Source organism: Myotis myotis, unplaced genomic scaffold (assembly GCF_014108235.1).
Source record: "Myotis myotis isolate mMyoMyo1 unplaced genomic scaffold, mMyoMyo1.p scaffold_m19_p_8, whole genome shotgun sequence".
NCBI lineage: Eukaryota > Metazoa > Chordata > Mammalia > Chiroptera > Vespertilionidae > Myotis > Myotis myotis.
The window spans coordinates 17,990,075-18,013,020 of record NW_023416390.1 but is presented as its reverse complement, the minus strand read 5'-3'; the positions used below and the strand labels follow the sequence as shown (position 1 = coordinate 18,013,020).

The window sequence follows — 22,946 nt, the reverse complement described above, 5'->3', positions numbered from 1 at the left end:
CTTAATGATGTTTGAAAATAGTGTTCAAAAGACCTGTCAGGGCATGATCTAGACTTTGAAGGCGCTAAAAATGTGAGAGCAAATAGAAAGAGATGAAGGCAGTTCCGGGAAATTCTGAAACACGGCCTCTCCTCCACTCCACCCTCTTCCCCCCACTATCTCGCTTCTGCTTGTTCTTCAGTTATCAGCCTAAATGCTCCTACCTCAGGAAGACCTCCCTGCGCAGCCTTCGCAGACTAAATTAAGTTCCTGATGTTAGACCAGCACAGCATTCTCTTGTTCTGCAGAATCTACCGCAATTTGTCATATATTGTGTATTTTCTAAATGCCCGCCTCCCTCAGCCAGCTGTCAGTTGCATGAGGATAGCCACCTTGAGATTTGTTCTCCATTTTACAACCCAGCCTCATCACAGTGTTGGTGCACAGTAAGCTCTTCATCAGTGCATAGCAAATGAGAGGGGAAAGGTGGAGCATTTCCAAAGCAAATCTGCAGGTAAAATAGTTATGGGCTGTCAGAGTCCAACATGTCACCCGGTACGGGGATTGCTGGAGTGGGGTGCAGTTGAAGTATTAGGAAACGTGGGGTTACTGTTTTTAGAAAAGTTTGCTCTCATTCCTTGGACTCAACAAGAACAAAAATGGGATGAAGAGGAATGAGAGATGTTTGATTTATTTTTAAATATACCTCTATTGATTTCAGAGAAGAAGGGAGAGCGGGAGAGAGAGAGAGAAACAACAATGGTTAAAGAGGATCATTGATCGGCTGCCTCCGGTACGTCTCATACCGGGGATCGAACTCGCAACCTGGGCATGTACCCTGACCAGGAATGGAACCATGACCTCCTGGTTCATCAGTCCATGCTCAACCACTGAACCATGCTGGCCAGACAAGAGTGATGTTTTAGTTTGTGTGTTTTGGTTTTTTTAATCCTCACCTGAGGATGTTTTCCCATTGATTTTTAGGGAGAGAGGGAAAGACAGAGAGAAATATCGATGTGAGAGAAACACATCAATTGGTTGCCTCCTGCACACACTCTGACCAAGGCCTGGACCAGGGAGGAGCCTGCAACCAATGTATGTGCCCTTGACTGAAATTGAACCCTGGACCCTTTGGTCTACAGGCTGACACTCTATCCACTGAGCCAAACCGGCTAGCACAAGAGAGACATTTTAAAGCCCAAGACAAAATGGGAGGAGATGAAGTAAAGCAAACGGGTAGACCTCAGACATGAGGGGAGTAATAAAGTGAGTCTTGAGAGCAGTATAAAGTGTCATCTTTTTCTCCTTGTCGGGTATATTGGGAGTTTATAGAGGATTGTGAGCCAGGGGGAGTAAAAAGGAAGTACATTTTAGTTAAGTTGAGAAGGTATCAAGTTTGCTCATATAAATAAGGGGAAGCATAGAAGGTTCTGTTCACAGGAACACGGGTGTCATAGGATGCAGTGCGAGAGGAATAATGAAGAGGAAGGATAAGATGACAGAATAGTTTATAGTGGACAACTAATTTCAGTGCATATGCCTAATAAATATTAATTGCTTGATAGACTTTCTCCATACAAATCCCTCACTTATTTCTAAAGAAACAGCACTAAAGAACCCAAAGCTGAGTATTAGTTACAGCAAACAAAGGCAATTTGTTATGTGTAGCCCCTTGTCTTGGAATATAATTACATGTAGATATATTTGTATTATTTGCATGAAATATTTTTTTACTGAAAGCGTTTTCTAGTATTTTTTAATAGCTCTTACACAGTGATACCAATTCTTCACGATATACACAGCTACCTGGTTTCCACTTCTCAGAAATCCTCGGTTCTGAATAATAGAAGTTACTTTGGCTAGTCTTTTTTAGAAATGAGTAATCATGCCTTAGAAACTCTTGTTTATTTCAGATAGTTTACCAAAAAAAGTATAATAATGAAACAACTTAGTTTAGTTTATGTGTATCTCAAATGCAATCTAAAGGCTTTGTTTAAAACAAAAATCAGCACAGTGCAACTTCTATCTACCTATGAATATCTTGCCTTGTTACAGTATCTTAACCCCACTTATAACCAGTGTCTAGCGTTGGTGCGTTAAGGTGGCTGGACCCAGGAATGATCTATTTGGCCATGAAAAGGAGTGTCGTGGGGGCAAAACAAAGCAACTGCTATGGGAGTCAAAGAGCGCTCCTGACCTGACTCAGCCTGTACTACGGAAGGCCGGAAGGCCGAGGCACAGACCACCTGGGGGCATATGTCCCCCCCACCCCTTACTATTCAAAACCGAAAATCAAAGTGCTCTGTGACATCCAGGTGAATAGTCATACATTAAAACATGCCTCTTTCCATAAATGTGTTTTTTTCTTCTTAATCAATATTGTAAAGTGTTTTTGTTTATTTTTAAGTGGTCATCACAGTATTTTACCAGGTATACTGAAATACGGCTCTCCGGCTATTAGGAAATAAGTTACTTCCTGAATGTGAAGTGTGTTGGAAAACATTACTTACTATCATTGTATAACCAACCGTGTGAGGGCTTCCGTGCTTATTGTTAATCCCGACCGAAAGCGCCTAGTAGGTTAATTCTTGGTAACATAAGAACAGTGGTGATGTGGGAGAATATGCTTTATCTGCTGTAAAGTTTTGCATGTGTGAATAGCTATTACCAAGGTGGAAAGAAAAGAGAAACCTTGCTTTTATCTGTACTTTTTCTCATCACTTGAATTCCTTTTAGTCTTCTTGGTACCCATGAATAATTTTCTCATTAAACAATGACATTTTGAGTTGTCACATTCTAGTTTTCTTCAGTAAGATTCTCTCTCCTTACCACCACCACCCCCAAAAAAATAAAGTAAAATAAAAGATAATTCTCGTCATGTATCTAGGGCATTCCTGATTTGTCTTGTGAATGAGTCAAAGCTGAGAGAATTGTGTAAGAGTCACTGTTAGTGTTAGAGTCAGATAATTTGAAGACTGATCATGTAGCATACAGTCAGAGCATGAATTTGATTCAGTCTTTCCCCTATCGCCGAAGGCACGATCCGCCTTATCTTCTTTCTGTCTTTTAGTCTTCGTGGAGATTTTATTATCTAAGAGTGTGGAGGAGGAAGAGATTTAAGTCTGAAAAGCCTCTAAACGCTCCCTCCACACCACCAGAAGTTAGCTATTAATTTTGCTTTGGAGGAGACCGGCCTCACACTAATCTCGTCGTCTCTTCGCAGTGGGTAAACCTCACAAGTGCAACTACTGTGGACGAAGCTACAAGCAGCGCAGTTCACTGGAGGAGCACAAGGAACGCTGCCACAACTATCTCCAGAATGTCAGCATGGAGGCTGCGGGCCAGGTCATGAGTCACCACGGTGGGTAGAACTGGCATTCACAATGCTCATACTCCTCTCTACTGCTCTTAGAGTTTTGTATGGGTTAAAGAGTTGTCTACCCTTCAGCATGAAGGAAACAAACCTTACTTTGTTTAAAACAATTTTAGATCACATTAGCTTTGTATGGCGTTCTCTTCTTAAGCATTTGAAAAGACTTGAGCTTCAGGACAGACTCTTTGCAAACAAACTATATTGAATTTTTGTCATACTCCCCAATTAGTTCTCATAACAAGTGTTTGAATTAACATAATAATGGCAGGTGACCTTGAAGACACCAAAGGAAGGTATTATTTATTCAAATAGCTAGAGATGGTCCCTCATAAGTCTACAGGCTTCCTGAAAGATGTAATTAGCTATGTGCACATTTCTCTTAGGTAAGTGATTGTTGATATAATTGGAATTTTCTCCAAAATGTCTTGTGAATTATCTTGGAAATTATTGATTTTCTTTCTGCAAGTGTGGGGCACAGACTAGATCAAAATTAGGCACTACTTCCATGCACAGAAATCAAAACCCAAGCAAGTCCTCCTGGTCTCCAGAATACACAGTGGCAGATGGAAGGCAGTCTCTAAGATTTATCAGTTAATAACTCTAAAATTCATGTGAGTAAATCAGCCTTACACAAGGAAGTTATTAAGTTCACTTCTTTAGATTTGGAGGCATCTTGTTTTGTCCTATTAATTATATTTTTTATCCTATTATCCATACAGGAACATATACAAATCTTAACTTATTGGTATTTTTATATCTGTTATATAAAAAGATTTGGCCAATATTAAACAGAATAATTGAAGATTACTATAGTCACCTTTAAAGTATAAATATTTATTGAGTGATTTATAGATAGCCCTAAGGTTATTTGTGTGTTTTTTGTTTGTTTTATATGGTGAATACTATGAAACTGTTTATTGGATAGTTAGTGATTATATGTTGTTGGGAATTCTTTTTAGTTAAAACATTTTGTTATCGTGAATAATTGAAGCATGTCTTTGCACTGAGGCTAGTTTATATAATATAAAGGATCAGATTTAGTTCTGTGCATGGTTGCCAGTCCATTTTTTATTATATTGTTATCATTATTAACTAAAACAATTTAAAACCTCTCTGTTTTAAGTCTTGTCAAATTTGATATTGTAAGCTTGGATTACCTGGGCTTATGAGGGTAGCATAGGTTCCAGAGCAAAGAGGTTAAAGAGGTGTGAGTCCAGCAAACCTGGTCTGGCTATGTGGTGTCTGAGTGTGTTACTCATCGGATTGGCATGAGAATTAAATGTTATTGGGTGTGCAATAAACACCCAATAAATAGTTCTTTTTACTAGTACATTTCTGAGCATTAAATATTAAGAAGTAGTAAATGTTCAATCCCCTTTAAAGTTATGTTACTTACTGGCATTAATTTTGGCATTGGAGGTTTCATTTGCCTACGAAGCACGCTATTTCTGTTTGAAGTATTGGTTATAGAGGTGGCTTGAGGCAGGATAGCTTATAGAGGCTTGGCCATGCCAAAGCTTGCCACAGATTTCCAAAGACACCTTATGCTCTACTACTTTCGCCATTTAATGGTCTCTTATTTCAGTTTTGACATTTAATTGGATTAGTGATTCTATTAATTCACTTTTCTGATCATAGTTATTTATGCAACTCAAGGTCGCATGCACATCTGAATGAGAGGGGATCTCTCCAGAAGACTTTATATTGTTATAGAGAGATCGGTATACATAAATATAGTCGGCATTTAACTATCTGTTGGCCGATTAACCAGTTACAGAGTAAGTGCTGATGAGCAGTTTGAGCAGGTGTGTTTTGGGAAGGGGAAAGACTTTTTTCTAAGCAGCTGCAGCCTCAGCATCAGCCCCACTTTCCAGCTTGCTTATGTCTTCATGGCAAAGGCCCTTTGCAGGTGGCTCTGAAACTGACTGGGGAAGGGAGGGAGGGCTGAGGGAGACCCTCAGGTGCTGGGAAGACCAGGGGCAAAGCCAAGGAGGAGGGGGGAGGGAGAGGTGTCGATATCATTTATAGACCCAAATATTTGTTCAATATTGGATATTGACTTCACCACCTAAGGTTACATTAATTACATTTGCTGTGGTACTTTTTCTAGGTGTATTGTAATAATAATTGTTAGCATACTTGGTGGAGAATTGAATGTATGAAGTAGGAATTAATAAATGCCATAGGAGAGAAAAATACGGGTGAATGCTGCTAGAGTTCATCATGAACCTTGTCTCATAGGCTTTGCTTGGCATGTGTCTCCTTTTAAACAGAGCCACAATGAAATCATTTGTACACCCTTCCCTCTCTTACTATCTTGTTACATCTTCTCTATTTTTTTGTCTTCTTGTGGTATATATGGCAGTTGCTATACTTATGGTTGCCGTTAGCTCCTTGAAATTAATTACTATTCTTTTATTTTCATATCTGGCATAGTTATATTTCCTAGCCTCTCTTTCCCAGAACATGTTCTTCCCATGTTGGCTCTCCTAGCGAGAAAGTGTCCGAAATCAGAGCAGCATTCTTTAACTTCATTTGAGTCTTCTAAAGAAAAATGGCACCCAGGTCGCATATAGGATGGATGCCTTACTGGCATGTTAGGAGAGACGGGAAGTGAGAATGCGACAGAGAAGAGGAATAGGCAGTAGCAGGAGATGAGGACAGGGCGAAACACTGAATACATATTCAGCAGGTAGAATAAAAAAGTTATTTAGTTTGATGGAAAGGGAAAAATAATAACATAATTTTTAAAATAAATATAATAATGAATTTTTTATGGCACATTATCTTATTTGAAAGTTATTTTATGCTCATTTTGCAAGTCTATTCAGCATGAAGAAAAAGCTTTAAAAATCAAAGTATATAATTTAGTGTTCCCCTTGCCCAAAGACAAAAATGGAAGTGTAAACTGGAAAGATAGTTGACTTTAAAGAAAAAAATATAGCTTTTTAAATGTATGGTTTGGATGATTTGGTAAAGAGAATTTCTTTATTGCAAGTATGGAGACATACTTGGAACCTGTAAACCTTCTAGTATATTTTTTCACCCTATTTTCATTGGGTAACATTTCCTTCATTAAGTCACTTAGGAAACATCCCATTGACTAGTATATTTGTCTCATATCATAAAAGGTACTACAGATACAAAGTCAAATAAAAAGCAGTTTCTACCCTAAGGTCATTTACAAACACTTGGAAGGATTTGACCTGTAAACCTACAGTGAGAACACTGTGATAAGCATTATGAGGGCACACCTCTGGGTATCCAAGAGGAATTTCTAGGGAAAGTTATGTTCGAGCGGACTTTTGAAAGGAGATATAGACAGCTGAATAAGTGGAGGAGGGTGTTTCATGCAGAAAGAACAGCATGTGTGAAGACATAGAAATGTAGAACAGCAGGGTAGGTTACGGACCTAGAAGCAGCCATGTATAATCAGAGCCTAGTGTGTAAGGGCAAGAAGCATTGGAGGGTGGTAAGGCTAAGAGATTGAGGCTATGAACAGGGAATCAAGGGCCTCTGTACTAAGTGAAGAATTGTAATTTATCCTAAAAAAAAACATTAGTACATTAAAATTTTATTGCTGGAAATATGGGAGATAGATCAGAAGAGTTGACATAGAAGCAAGTGGGCCATTACAACAATCTACTGATTAGTTGTGCTTAGAGGCCTGCAATATCCAGAAAATTCAGGTAATTGGGAGCAACTGTAGATGTTTAATCTTAAACACTTGATTCGTTCTCTCTCTCTCTCTCTCTCTCTCTCTCTCTCTCTCTCCCCCCCCTCCCTTTCCCTCTCCCTCCCCTCCCCCCCTCTCTCTCTCCCTCTCTCTCCCTCTCCTCTTTCTCCATATTTATGGAGAGCTGGTAGGAAAGAGGAGACTGGGTGAAAGGAAGAAATCTAGAATCTGCCACAATTATCTAGCATGGATGATCAGGTAGGTAGCAGTGCGATTCACAGAGTTGGAAATTAGAGAAATAAGAGAAAGTTTGGGGATGGAAATGGAGATTTCAGTTTTTCAACACATTATCCTTTAAGTACCTATTAGAGATAGCCAAGTGAATCTAAGAAGAAGTCAAATATTGTATGTATAGATATATATATATTAGGTATAGGTATATGTATATGTATATATATTCTTGATATATGCATGTATATCAAGATCTGGAGAAAGCCCTATCTGGCTTGGCTCACTGGATAGAGCCTTGGCCTGTGGACCGAAGTGTCCCAGGTTCAATTCCAGTCAAGGGCACGTGCTTGGGTTGCAGGCTCGATCCCCAGGAGGGGATGTGCAGGAGGCAGTCATTCAGTGATTTTCTCTCATCGTTGATGTGGGTGGGTAGGAAATAAAGTTGTGGGAGCCATCATTATATAGATAGTAGCCTAAAGTAACAAGTTTTATAAATTATATAGCTAAGAATATAGTGAGACATCTAGAAGGCCAAGAACACATCAGGAATAAAAAAATTAAAAAAAATAAAAGGCATGAAGATGAGTAAGAGCAGAAGGCTTGAAAATGGAAAGAGTGATTTGACAGAAGCCAAAGCAAGTATTAGCACTGTCCAATGTTCTCAAGAAAATAACTCAGATAACTGAAAAGTTTGTTTTAGCTTCAACAACATGGAGAAAATATGTGAGACTATAGAAGACATCTGTTGTTTTTGCCTGCCCTACATACCTTCCTTCTTCTTTTGATAACAAGACTTTCATTTCCCTTTAGAGAACTCTCATTGTAGGAAGCCATGGCAGGACTGTCGGTCTGGGGGCCGGGCCTGCTTCTGGTCACGGGATGGACACATGACCTAATCTAGGTCTCTCAGATTGTGTATTCTTGGAGTTTGAAATTTAAGTGGATGGTTCAATACAGTAGGTCTGTGTTGGGAGTACCATGGTTCTATTTTTATGGTTAATCAAGGAGATGAGATAATAAAATAATGCAAGTATAAATCTACTTTTTTTCTGGTTATATCTTTAAAAATAACTCTAAAGAAGATATTTGGTTATGAAGTTTGCTCCAACAAATGAAGTTAGCATATTAGTATCTTCATAGCCTAGATGAATGTCTCATTATGGGAGTAACACATCATTGAGTTAACTAAACATACTCACAAGTGTAAACCTACTTTTGCCCACCACCCTGTGTATCCAGAAACATTTTGATGAGTTGCACAGATTCGTGAAAGCAAAAAGTTCAGGTTAGTCACATAATTGAGAAAATGTATCAGATATTTCCCCAATGGCAGACCATAAAAATATGTCAATCTTGTTTATATAAAGTCAAAATTCAAATTATGCCTAAAAAGAATACTACAGCATAGTGGCTAAGAGCCCAATCCCTGGAACTAGACCATTTAGGTTCAACTCATATACTGTATTCCTTACTAACTAGATGTAGACTCTGAGGGAATACCATCATATCTGGGTCTTTGTTTTCCCACCTGTAAAATGGAGAAGGCAGTTGTATCTCAGGGGGTATTGAAAGCATTAAATGAATTTATTAAATGCAAATCCTTAACACGTCAGCTCTTGTTGTTATTGTTGTTGTTAATATGGAAGAAACAGGATCAACATCTGATCTGTAAAGGACTTTTGCAACGCACAATTTAGACCAGAGCTCTGCCAAAGTCATTGTTTTCAGTTCACATGAGCTTCATTGAACTTGGGACAAATCATCTGAATTGAGGTGGATGTGGTGTGGGACAGTTCCCACACCCAGGTTTCGTTTTGAATGTTAAATGTGTGCAAATATGAAAATTCAAGGTGAGACTTAGAGCAAAACTGCTAAGTTTTAGACTACTCATTTCAAAACTAATTAGTATATTCAATTTTGGGACAAACCCTGTTAACCAGTTTTGCCGTTTTTTAGCAAAATTTACAACAAACTTTTTTTTTTCTTTTCTTATTTAATTTGGGATCTTGGTCTGTGACATATTTTCATCTTTGATTTATAGTTATTTGGTCTATAGGTACTTTTTAAATAATATAGTAAGTGCCTGAGAATCCACCCAAAACAAGTTAAGATTTTGACAATAATCTGCATCTAATTGCATGGTTCCCCACTACATCACCACTGCCATTCCATCCTCCTGTACCCCCTTATTTGAATCCTCTCTTTGCTTTACTTTTTAAGTTCTTTTTTTCTTTTTTAATTTTAGTTTTTTCTAAGATAGGACATACATAATGTAGGACATACTTTTTCCACCTGGTAATATTATTAATTATATCAGTATAACAAATGATCAAAGCATTTCCTTGTTTCTGAATCTGTTCTTGGAATATTTTTTTCCAAATTAACATCCAATAATTCTAGAATCCCTTGTCATCAGTAACTGGAGGATCTGTTATGAAACAGAGAATTAAGATTAAAATTTTCTGGCCTATCTACCAGACTACATTAGGTTAATCCCAAACTTTAGATTGAATGTTGATCTCTTTAAACATATCCAATTTAGGAAAAACAATTTTATGATGCTGTTTTTCATTTTTTTCAAAATATGCAACCTATATTGCTTATTAACTAGGTCACCTGAATTGTGCACTGGATTTTCTTAACTTTCATCTCTTGCTTTCTCACTTTATTTTAGCTTCCGCCCTTATAAATGAGAATGCATTGTGTTTCGCACAGTGAACTATCCTTTGCAAATGCAAGGAGCAGAATAAATCACTATACAGAGCATGCTGAACAAGTAATGATATCCTAAGATATGAAACCCTGTGGTTTCCAAAAAGTATTGGCACAGATACAACTGGAGAAATCAACAGTAATCAAGAAGCAATAAGTTATGGTCTTTCCTATGAACATGGTTTTAATCAGCTGATCTCAGTCTGTCCTCAGATGTTACCTAGTTAAATCTGTCCTTGGTTAAATGTTTTTTGACAATATTTTTATTCAAAACCAACTTTTACAAGTTCTTTGTCTACACCAGTGGTTCTCAATCTGTGGGTTGCGGCCCCTTTGGTGGTCGAATGTCCCTTTCACAGGGGTTGCCTAAGACCATCCTGCATATCAGATATTTACATTACGATTCATAACAGTAGCAACATTACAGTTATGAAGTAGCAACGAAAATAATTGTATGGTTGGGTCACAACATGAGGAACTGTATTTAAAGGGCCAGAAGGTTGAGAACCACTGGTCTACACTATGCATGTCAATGTATAACCTATGAGCTAGACAGTGGTCGGCAAACTCGTTAGTCAACAGAGCCAAATATCAACAGTACAATGATTGAAAGTTCTTTTGAGAGCCAAATTTTTTTAAACTTAAACTATATAGGTAGGTACATTGTTATCAACTTAATTATGGTCCTCCTAAGGCTTAGGAAGAGCCACACTCAAGGGGCCAAAGAGCCGCATGTGGCTCGCGAGCCGCAGTTTGCCGACCACGGAGCTAGTATATTAGCCCATAGCAACTAACGGAATGGGATGAAGAGGGAGCAGCATTGGAAAGCTTATGCCAAATACATTAGAGCAGTTCAGTGAGCAAATATGCCAGTTTGGAAATAGATTCTTTTATCCTGCTGAAGATCTCTTGATAAAATAAATTACGTTCATGAAGCAGCCAGCTTAGTCGGCACGTTCAGAATGGAATCTCCTTCAGGAGGCTCAATGGGGCCACCAGCTCACTCGGCTCATCAAATAGAAAAATTGTTACAAGAAAATACATGGATGAAAAACAAAACACCTGGTCAGATATTGTGCTGTTATTCTGTGTGTCTGTTGAAGTCTTTCTGCAAACGAGTGGACTTAAATTGTTTTACAAAAATAAACTCCAAAAGCCTTGAGAATAGTGCAGTCTTAAAGTAGTATTGATTTTAATCACTGTTAAAAACACTTTCAGGGGCATAAGATGAGAAGCAAGATGAACATGTTTGCCACCCATAAAAGTGGCAACAGTTTATGCTATTGATCTGAGAGAGACTCAGATAAAAAGAAATCCTCTGTGTGTGAGAGTAAAACTACCGGGGACTTGAACACTGGAGGTTACCTTTCTACTTGCTTCTGCTCAAGCCTACCAGCTTATGTTTGTATAACACATGGTGAGATGGCAAATTCAGCTTTGTACCTTTAAAGTGTTGAAGAAATTATGAGATTGCATTTTTGTATGGTTTTATATAGTACCTCCTATAGAAGATTGTAAGGAACAAGAGCCTATTATGGACAACAATATTTCTCTGGTGCCTTTTGAGAGACCTGCTGTCATAGAGAAGCTCACGGGGAATATGGGAAAACGTAAAAGCTCCACTCCACAAAAGTTTGTGGGTAAGCATTACAAATGCTTTTATTTCTTTAAAAAGGTGATTTTTAATGGGCAAAGACATGTTCCCATGTATTGGAAGTATATATGCTGTATTTCCGTTCATGAAATAAACATTAGTCTCTTTTCTCCATTATTCTTTTCTACTTTATGCCACTCCACGTGTATCATACTTATGTGTGCACACACACACACAAACACACACACACACACTCACACTTAAGTATATGAGCTGAAGAAAGAGAAACAAAGGAAAGACTGATAGTAGTAAATTGCTGTCTCAAAATGAAGTGATATATAAATTGACACAGCATGTAAAAATAAAATGTTCATTTAAATTAAAAATAATGTTTCAGGGAAATGATGTAGGCTGTTAGCCAGTTTTGCATTGCATTTTAAAATTTTCTTTAGCACCAGGTCTTTAAACTGTTTTCTGTACATGATGCTAATGTGTTTAGTATTTGATCTAGGATAAAAAGAAACCTCTCTTGTTATTTTAATTTTGCACTAGAAAAATAATGCAGCAACCTACGTTCAAGATGTTTCATATTTGGATCTTTGTTTTCACCCAGCCTATGATTTTGAACTGAAAAGATTAAATGATGTATTAGGCTTCCCTTTACATTTCCATGCCCATAAATATTCTTTGATGTGCTCAGAGTTGGCATCATTCCGCATATTGTAAGTCATAAAATATCTCTGAGGATACAAAAAGCATCTAATTTTTAAAGACCGTGTAAATAATAGAGATTCAAAGTGAAGAATTGTCATAGATTGTATACGTAATATCTATTTTTATAAACCTTATACGGGGTAGAAATTAGAAGAAATAAAAAATACTCTAATGGATTCTCACATTCTATTGTAAAAATCATTGTGGAATATCTTATGTGAGTTGAATGGCGATTGGCAGAAAATCTTGGTTATTTCAGGGAGGAAAGGGTAATAAAATTCTGTGACTCCAATAAGAACAGTGAAGGTTTCCTTTCACTCCAAAACTGAAAAACTAACTAATCACCAAAATATCGCCTTAAGGAAGCTGGAGAGATTAATGATAAAGCTTATTGAGAGAAGGCTGAGGGTAGCCCTAAGTACCACGGTTCATAGTAGGTCGATGTGAAGCCCTTGAGAGTATATTCAGAGGCCTGCCATGGGCTCTCAGGGACTTTCCTTTCTGTCTCTTTCTCTTTATTTAAATGGAAGTTCATCTATTTTTAAAATTGACTGATTTGATGGATGTCCATTAAAAGCCTATATCTCAACTAGACACTAGTGTAGTTGGGAAAATATGAAATACGTTACTATTTTTTCTGTCTTCTGAATTTATTTAGCTCTGCTTTTTAAAACATTTTCTTTTTTTATGACTTAGAAATGCTAGTCTCAATTTGATTTTATTACATTCCTTAGAAAAGAGGGACAGGTTTTTTAATTTACATTTTGATTCTAAAGTAATGACTTCAGATTTTTATTAGGAATTTGATGGGCTTTTTTTCTTTATTTAGAGTCTGCCTTAGTAGTAATAGATAGCAATTGCCTACTAACTGTTTCCATATCTGAAATGAAGATTTCATCATTCCACACTTAATGTAAATTCCTTTCTATTATGTCCCTCAGTTCCATACTGTTCTTTGACCTTGCCAAGCCCTCTCAGCCAGTGATCCCTGAGCTTTCTGCATATATGTTAGTCTCCTCTCTTATCCAGATTCAATTCCATGGCTCATCGCTTTTTCTACTCTTTTGCCAATATTCTTGACTCTCCTGATGTGTTGTTCTTCTATCTCCTCCTCCTGGTAAAATCACACTGTCTAGTGAAGCCATATCTACATAACTGCTAGTACTTTTGGGGAAAATCTCACAGCTTTACAAATTGGTGTCACAATAAATATATGAATAACTGATCTCATGCCCTAGCCAGTTTGGCTCAGTGGATAGAGCATTGGCCTGCAGACCAAAGGGTCCCAAGTTCAATTCTGATCAAGGGCATGTACCTTGGTTGCAGGCCTTTACCTGGCTTGGGCCCTGGTCAGGGCTCATGAAGGAGGCAACCAATTGATGTGTTTCCCTCACATCAGTGTTTCTCTCTGTCTTTCCCTTTCTCTTCCACTTTCCCTAAAATTCATTGAAAAAAATATTCTCAAGTGAGGATTAACAAAAAAAATTGTTTTTTTAACATATAGCTAAATCAACCAAATTAACCCTATACAATAGTGAGGTGACAGATTTTATAACCAGATCAGTCTAGGTTTTTTGGGTTTTTTTTTATCTTTGTGATTTGGTCACTGATGTTTAAAATATGCAAAAACAAGCATAGTCTCCAACTTATTTTCACCTGGTATTTTTTCTTTCTCCTATATTTGCTGAGCTCTAGACAAGTGGAAATCTTAATATTGAATTAAAATAAGATTAAACACTCAATTATACTTCTCAGGCTGGACACATTTTCACGATGGCATTAGAACAAATACAAATGGCTTGTGACATTTTTATTACTACTCCCCTTTGCAGGTTTAGAGTGTCTTTGAATCTCAGCAGAATTAAAGAGCCTACATACTTGGTCTAAAGAATAAGATATACCATATTGTGGAACACGGATTTGATTAGTTAGCTTTGTACTTTTATATTTTTAACCCAACCACTAATTTTATTGTGTCCCTTTTTTTTCCTTGTTGCTTTTCTTCCCCTCCCTCTTTCAGGGGAAAAGCTCATGCGATTCAGCTACCCAGACATTCACTTTGATATGAACTTAACATATGAGAAGGAGGCTGAGCTGATGCAGTCTCATATGATGGACCAAGCCATCAACAATGCAATCACCTACCTTGGAGCCGAGGCCCTTCACCCGCTGATGCAGCACCCGCCAAGCACAATCGCTGAGGTGGCCCCAGTGATGAGCTCAGCTTATTCTCAGGTCTATCATCCAAACAGGATAGAAAGACCCATTAGCAGGGAAACCTCCGACAGTCATGAGAACAACATGGATGGCCCCATCTCTCTCATCAGACCAAAGAGTCGACCCCAGGAAAGAGAGGCCTCCCCCAGCAATAGCTGCCTGGATTCTACTGACTCAGAAAGCAGCCACAATGACCACCAGTCCTACCAAGGAAACCCTGCCTTAAATCCCAAGAGGAAACAAAGCCCAGCCTACATGAAGGAGGATGTCAAGGCTTTGGATACCACCAAGGCCCCCAAGGGCTCTCTGAAGGACATCTACAAAGTCTTCAATGGAGAAGGAGAACAGATTAGGGCCTTCAAGTGTGAGCACTGCCGCGTCCTTTTCCTAGACCATGTCATGTACACCATTCACATGGGTTGCCATGGCTACCGGGACCCACTGGAATGCAACATCTGTGGCTACAGGAGCCAGGACCGTTACGAGTTTTCATCACACATTGTTCGAGGGGAGCACACATTCCACTAGGCCTTTTCATTCCAAAGGGGACCCCTATGAAGTAACAAACTGCACATGAAGAAATACTGCACTTACAGTCCCACCTTCCCTAAGATGTTGACATACCTTTTTTTTTTTAATATTATTACTGTCATTAATTCTTATTTTGTGGACGCAGTGTCTTTGCTCTGCCTAATTACAATTAGGAAGAAACAGAAGGGACAGGGACAGGGGATCTTGATTACTTGGCTTGTTTTGTGGGATTTTAAGAGCAGTTCTTTTCTGCCATGCATAGATATAAGGCATATCGTGCTTTGAAAAAAAATCGATTGATTCCTATAGATTCACCTAAGAGATTCTGATTTGCCACTGATGTTCAGGATTGTGATTGAAGGCAGGAAAGTTTAGTTTTCTGGGTGGGACTTTCACAGTTTAAAATGGTATAAGTAATTTAATGCTTCAAAGAAAAAATTGTTTTAAATTGTAAACTGTTTTGTTTTTCCTTTAGAGATCATGGAACAGAAACACATTGTTACTTTCAGTGATAACTCCTTGGGTGGGTTGTTGTCGTGGGTTCTATGTTTACTTCCCCTATGGAATTTATAACACAGTATGTTACACTGTACCATATAGCAAAACTTTTAAACTACAGCTAGTTAAGGACACCTCCAATACATCCGAGGTCCTAGGATCTTATTTTTCTAAACTTAAGCACTGTTTTTCCATAGTTTTGATGACTGGCATTTTATAGACACCCTGGCAGCCTTACTTTTAACACCTTTAATGAATAGTATTTTTATCTAGTTTTCAGAATAACATATGGTCTAAGAGTGGCTAAGAGGCAGTCTGTAGTTTCCAGAAGGGACCTCTACTTTCATAAATTTGTTTGGGGAGTTTTCTTTTAACGTTGTAATGTGATGGCCGCATAGTATACATATTTGTTGCTAAAAGTGTGCTTACGATTGTCACTTTATCAGCATTTAATCAGTGTTAACCAGTCAGCAGAAAAAAATATAATTAGGCTAACAGTAGGGGGAAAAAACTCACTCAAATCCCTTTTCTGGTATATTTCTCTTTTCACTTGTGTTTTTCAAGCTGTGACCGCCCAGTGTTCTGTCCATAGTCCATTCATCTTTTACTCCTCCAGCAGCAAACCTTATATACCTTACTATAGGCTGTGTCTTTCAAACTCTCCTTGGAGCAATTCCCGATTTGATCTGAATGTGTAACTTGAAACCCCAAAGGTTATGGAACTAGGGCTATTTATTCTAGTATTTCTTCAATAATAACATCTACCACTTTTGATGCAGGGAAAGGGAACTTCTGTGTCTCTTATACATTGGACTATAGATCAAACAAACAAACAAAAAGCTTATTTTTACAAACTAAAAGCTTTATTCTCAGAGTATAGGATGTGACAGCACCTCCAAGTGAAAGTGACTGTGTCCAGCACTTTTTCGGTCTCAAAAATCTTCAACTCTGTATAAGTCCTTGTCAGAAATGCATCTCAGCTCCTTAGTACAGAATTTCTCTTCCTTTAATCAATACAGGTCACCGTAGTCCACGCGCAGACTTTAATGTCACGTGTGTGGGTGCTCTGTCTGTTCTTTGCAGTCCTACAGCATTCGAGGAAAGCAGCCTGGTGAGGTTGCTTCAGGTCATCTGGGGGGCACACTTAGAGGCAGAACTCGCTGCTCGTGTTCAGAGAGGGCAAGCCTGCAGGTGACTGGATCCTCTGAGAACCATTTATGAAGACTGACATTCAGTTAGCAGTCCCTGATAGCTGCTTTAAAAAAACACCATTAAATAGAATGCAGAAACGATGTTTCTTAATACAGAATGATGTGAGAATTAGCAAGACTAGAGAGCGATGGACAGATAAGCACCTCTGGTCTCGATGCAGCTGTTTGCTCATTTGCTGGTTTACCATCTGCTTATTTAAGCAACTTCTGAGCACCGACAGCCAGAGCCAAGCGAAATGGTCCCCACTCGGCTCTCTTTTACTAGCCCCTGCTGTAATTATTCTTGGAGAAATGTCCAAACTGTTTCCTTAAATCTAAGAAAGGCACCAAAACAGAGATGTGAAATGTTTTAAATAGGATGTCAACTGTCATTTTATTTTCTCTTGCATGCTTTGGTACATTGGTGCATTAATATACAGCTCCTTCAAAGCTAACGCATGTCTTTGAGACCCTCCCCCCTCCACCCTAACTAATCATAAGTAATTGAGATTTCGTTGTTGCCTTTCGGTGGTAGGTAAATCATTTAAATTAGTGATTTTGTGTTTCACCGCAATTTAAAGAAACATTTGGACGGCAGTCAGTATGTTCATAACTTTGGCTGTGTGTGAATTTCTGCTGGCATTGTCTCAATATTCTTCCTGCTTCCGATTTAAAAAAAAAAAAAAATGTGTGAACAATGATGTACCTGCCCTGGGCTGAAACTGAATTTAGGAGGATCTAAAGAGTTGTGTAGTGCCCCATGAAGACAGGACTCATGCACTCTCCTTTTCTGATTTTATCTTTTTAGGGATCAATTTTATCGAAGGGACTTGGTACTTATGCAAGTGCATTTGCTACAAGTGTGTGCTTGTACTTTCTTAGCCTCGTGATCTGAGGAACAGAAAGAGGTAAAGATGGCTCAGGGTGTGGCTGGGACAAATGAGGACAAGGTCGATTCCAGTGTGTAGGTTTAGGAAGAATTTCTGTGGACACGGTACTTTCTGGGGAATCTGGATGGCTATATTTGCATGCCTCTTCTTCACTAAAGGAAATAAGGTGGTAGCACCTAGAAATAAGTATGGGGGTCAGACACCAAATAAGTCAAGTTTTATAGAACAGTTTTATGCCCAGTTTATTCAGCTGAGATTTTACAATACAGAGTATTTAAGGGGCACAAAAATGGGTTAGTTTCTGTGTTTTCCATGTTGGCAAAAATTCAGAAATTCATCATATTGCATTGCCCTAATTTTGCCGAGAATTTTCTCTCCAACTCTTGCTGGAGAAATCTGCAGCCTCTCTCTATTGGTGGTCAATCACTTAAAAAGCTATTCTACCCTGGCTTTTTACAACAGTGGAAGTGACCAATCAGCAGATCGGAAGCGATTTCGAGTTGCTGAAACATTCCGTTGAGGATATTCTAGAGGGACAAAATGGGAGAATAAGAGAGCAGGATTTAGATTTGGCTACAAAGTGGAGGGTATCTCCTACATACATACAAACAATTATGTGTACACACATACAGTCTTTCAAAGAAAATGCATAAAAAGAAGCAATTAGAGTGGTCAGCTGTGTTGCAAGAGCATATAGAGAGCTAACTACTGTTAATGCCTGAGCTTTCTTCTTACCAGATTGTATTAAGAAATATTAAAGAAGTAGCTAGTGTGTCGCTAGGACTATTTGGCAACTATTGAAAGTTGCAACTATCTATTTCAGAAGAAATCAAAACAGTCAAAAAAAAGTAGAGAATTTAAGCTGATTTTATATAATCTCCAAAGAGAAGGAAACAAATTACTTTTGGATAGGAAGATACAAAAAAAAAACAAAAAAACCCACCCCAACTGCTATGTAAATGACAGATGGACAAAAACAAGAGAATTTTAGTGATTTTGGTATTGTTTTGTGTGTGTGTTGTACACCTCACACAACCACTCTGAAGTCTTTATGATATTTTAATATGTCACAAGTTTTATACCAGTGAAGGCATTTCAATGAAAATTGGTTTATTTATTTTCCACTGTTAACTCATTTTATCTCCAAAATCATTCATTAAAGTAGAAAAAGAAAAGGCTGCGAAAATACAAACAAAAATCTGTATGGCCTTAGTTTCAAGACAGAACTTAGATTATAAGGTACTGGCTGTGTTATTTTTCAACTTTAAATTGTTCATTTTTACAAAAAGGGATGTTACATTTGTGGTCATCTTTACTTACATTCGATGTATTATTGTAGCAAATACTATTTTATTAAGACTATTCTAAAACAGGAATTCCCCAAATGCACAGGAAAAAAAGAGTGGCAGAGAAATTATAGTTTGTATATAGGAAAGTTATCTTAGAAATGTTTTTAAACCTCCAGTTTCTGCAAAATAATTAAAATATACAGTAACTGGTCTCTTAAGATCCTTAATTTAATGTATTAAATACTTAACAAAATTTTTTATATTGGTGCCTTTTTAAAATGCATTTAGAGAGTGTTGATTAGCTGTTGTACCTCTACAACACTTTTACTATGTATTTTTAAAAATCACTTAAAATTGAGCACTATATAATTTATCTTCACGTTTTTAGGCCAACACTGTTAGAAGAATTTTCAATACAGAGACTTTCAGCTCATCTGTGCAAACTCAAAGAAAACTTTGAAACCAGATTTTGTCTTTTTAGTTAAATAGTATTTCTGAATGCCATTACAAGGCTATGCTGGTAAAATATAAGGTAGATGGAAGTTTTAGCTGTGAATTGCATTATGGTATGTGTTTTGTTTTGTTTAAGGAAAAAAATAAGTTCTGATATCATGCAAGGCATTATTAGTGGGATTTTTGCTCAATAAAACAGAGTATTGTTTGGAATTTCATCTAAGGACTAGCATTGTGGTAGTCTTAGAACCTCAGTCTTCTAATCTGTTAATGTTTAATGAAATAATGTAAAGAAGCAGGTAATTAATTCTCCTTGAACAAAACAAAACTGAACAGTCAGATCACACTGCTATTCTCCAAAGCATAATCTCAAATGGTTTCCTACCATGGTTGTGTATTACTTGCAAGGAATGCAAGGATATGACAGCTTTTAAAAAATAATAAAAATAGTAATAATAAACTGCTTGTTATACAAAGCAAATGTCATATGACCAAGAAGCTGTGATATGCTAGTGTTTCTTTTCTCATGGTGTATTGCTAGGCCAAATAATGACACCTTAACTATTTTTACATTTTTTGCAGAAACCTAAAATTTTGAAATTTCCACAAGGTTTTCATGTAACATTCTATTTCTGGCTTTTTAGTTTTTTCTTGCTGTACTGTAAGTTTGTGGATATTTTTCACATGCCCTCTTAGAAATAAGTTCTTAATTCTGTTTATGGGGTTTTTCTTCCGTAACATTGCATTTGTATATTTTCTGTATAAATGTGTTGTGAAATAACCTTTATCCCATACAGAGAATAGTATGTGAATGACTAGTTTTCTATGATGTCCTTTTTATTGTGAATAACATAAAATGTAGGGGCCCTCTGCTAAACCATGGAAAGTATGGCATATAATTTCATATAGGTACAGACAAGCCAGTTTGCAGTCAATTGGGCCTTCAAATTACCTCAAGTGACACCTAGTAAGAAAAGCTTCTCTGATGAGTGGAGGTCACTGAATCCCCTTCTATGCACTTATCAGGATTCTACTTAATTTAATTTACTGGAAATGAATTTAAAACATTGAATACACTGTAATAAGGGAAGGATTCTGGGTTTTGTTTTTGTTGTTTTATTCTTTTGTGTTTATTTTTTTAAGTAGTTCCATTTCTGAAACTGTGATTAAAAAAAAAAAAATGACTGCCAAGCACCCTCAGATTTTGAACATAAATCATGTCCCCTTCCTGTGTAACAAATTCTCTTTGTTGTCTCTTCTTAAATTTTGTCTGCTGTCCTCCACCCTTTTTCTTCTCTGTCCATATCGCTTCCATCATTGTCTTTGGATGTCTCTGCCTCTCTTTTCTTTTCCCCCTACTAGTTTGAAGATTAGCTCAAATCCTATTTCTAATTCATGGGTCTCTTAAGTCTTAATTCTTTTGTGCGTGATTTCTGTTGGCTGTATAATCTGCTGACATATTTTTATACTCAAGTGTAGTTTTATATTTTAAAAAAGTAGTTGAGATAAAAATGGTAAGATATATAATCTTTGTGTTACTTTCCCTTTCAAATATTGGATACCTAAAATATGACTTCAGAGATTATGTAATCATCATATAGTATGTTTGCCTTCCTTTTTTTGTTGAATTTTGTGTTCTAATTTGGTTTTTCTTCGAAAGTGTGTATTATGAGAGGTGAAACAATTTTTGCAAATATTTAGGAAGATGTTAAAAATTTAAAGCAAAAGTCTTAACTCTTTCCCAGTTGGGAGAAAATGCTTTAACAGTACTCTAATGTTATTCCAGGTTTAGAGGGGACACTCCAGGCTCCACATTTGCTCTTACTAGTCAGACCTTTTAGACCATGTGTTATTTGCAATTCTAGGATGATTGCTTCTGCTTTTAGTTTAAAAGATATTTTTCTTTTCTTTCTGTACAAGTGCAATACTCTCCTTAAAGTCTTAAAAACTATGGTTATTTTGTTTGTTTGTTTTCTGAACTATTCTTTCTTTAGTTAATGAAAAAAGAAACCCTTGAAAACCATGGTATTTTAGTCAAAGGACACAAAAAGCAAAGAGAAAAACACTCCTTAGTCAAAAAAAAAAAAAATCAGAGGATATACAAACCATTGATCTAATCTCATGGCATGTAATTTAGGCTAAATTCCCATTGAAATTAGAACTCTTTTGCCTGAGAAGTGTGTCCTCAAGTTGACTGAACTTTCTTCTTAGGCCCTTGCTTGATGTTTTAAATTAAAAACCTAATATTTTTTATTTCGATTTTCTCCTTTTGAAAATGAACTTTAAAATAAAAGCAAAGCACTTCGCTCCATTTTAAACACTTGCCTATCACTTATTGGAGAAAATTTTTAAGAAATATTTGGAGCACTCCTGTTTTCATACAAATTTAAGTAAGAAGTATTTTTCGTATCATACATATTTATATGCCATTTGTTGGTTTTCTTTTTTTACACCTGTGTCCCTGTAGTGAAACTGCTGTAATGTAAATACATATTTTGTTAAAAGATGACATTTCTTTGGCATTTCTCTTAAAGGCAGTTACTGCATTTGTACAGTATATGTCTTGGCCATTTTAGATTTTTTTTCTTTAACAATACCAAAGGTAATTAGACTACTTTAAAAACTAATTGCTTGACAGTTTCTAGGATATTTTGAGTTGTAGAGGCAAAAAAAAAAAATACAAATAAAAATAGGTCAAACCAGTAAACCTCATTTTTTTTCAAACTAATAATTTGGGAAAATAAAGCTATTGTTTAAAAAAGAAATATATATAAATATATATGTAAAATTGAAATTCCAGACCTTGTATGTCAGGTTTGCTCAGTGTAATGTAGTTTTTTTAAGGCTCAATTACCATACCTCAGAAAATGAGGTTTACTATGGGAAATACTGAGACAGGCTTTGCAGCTGTGTGACAAGGCAGTCTGCTACACACCAATTTGGAGACCTCCGACATCACTGCAGATTAAATTATGGGACTTGTATTTTCTTTGTTTTTAATGCACACACATACATGTTCTGCATATGTATGTGGGTACCGTGTATATGTGTATGAGTGTTGTATATGCATGTGTGAGTGTGTGTCTGTATGTGTGTACCACTAAAAAGCTGCAGAAACTTTGTAATACTTTGTGAAAAGGATTATATTATAAAGGTTTGTACTGTCTGAGTGCACAGCTACTGGAATAAATTTAGGGAATCTCAGGAACAAGCATATAATTTGTCCAAGATTTATTTCTTCTCAGAAGTGTAAGTGCAGTTTTTAATTCTGTATATTATTTAATATTTTACCAATAAAATAAACTTCTGGCATAAAAGTTTGCTATAAAAACTTTCTGGTGAAAATTCTATTCACAAACATCTTGCATATGCAGAAGATTAAAATGTTCACTGGCATCTGGCTTGTTGGTGTTATCATGGCCATTGTGAGTGTGTGTGTCACATTGCCTGACTCAGAGATTTGGATACGTGTGATCTCAGCAGCCCCCATCATTACTATGCAGCCCACCACAGCAGAGAACCAAGTGGTTCTGCCCATATGGGTGTTCAGTTGTTGGTTCCATGATTTGTTAAGGATGACATCTCTCACCTCTTCAGAA

The 22,946-nt window shown here is 37.0% G+C and overlaps 1 protein-coding gene across 13 annotated transcripts in view; it reads left to right on the top strand.

Moving 5' to 3' along the window:
- Positions 1–22,664, top strand: part of IKZF2 (IKAROS family zinc finger 2) — a 149,898-nt gene extending 127,234 nt beyond the window's left edge. For 12 of the 13 annotated variants that reach the window (XM_036320767.1, XM_036320763.1, XM_036320756.1 and 9 more), the window contains 3 exons: positions 3,203–3,340; positions 11,468–11,611; positions 14,300–22,664. In XM_036320767.1, coding sequence (XP_036176660.1) covers positions 3,203–3,340; positions 11,468–11,611; positions 14,300–15,024 — 1,007 coding nt within the window. In that variant the 3' untranslated portion in view covers positions 15,025–22,664. The remainder of the gene's footprint in view (positions 1–3,202; positions 3,341–11,467; positions 11,612–14,299) is intronic. The other variant, XM_036320765.1, reaches the window with a different exon arrangement.
- The last annotated feature ends 282 nt before the right edge of the window (positions 22,665–22,946 follow it).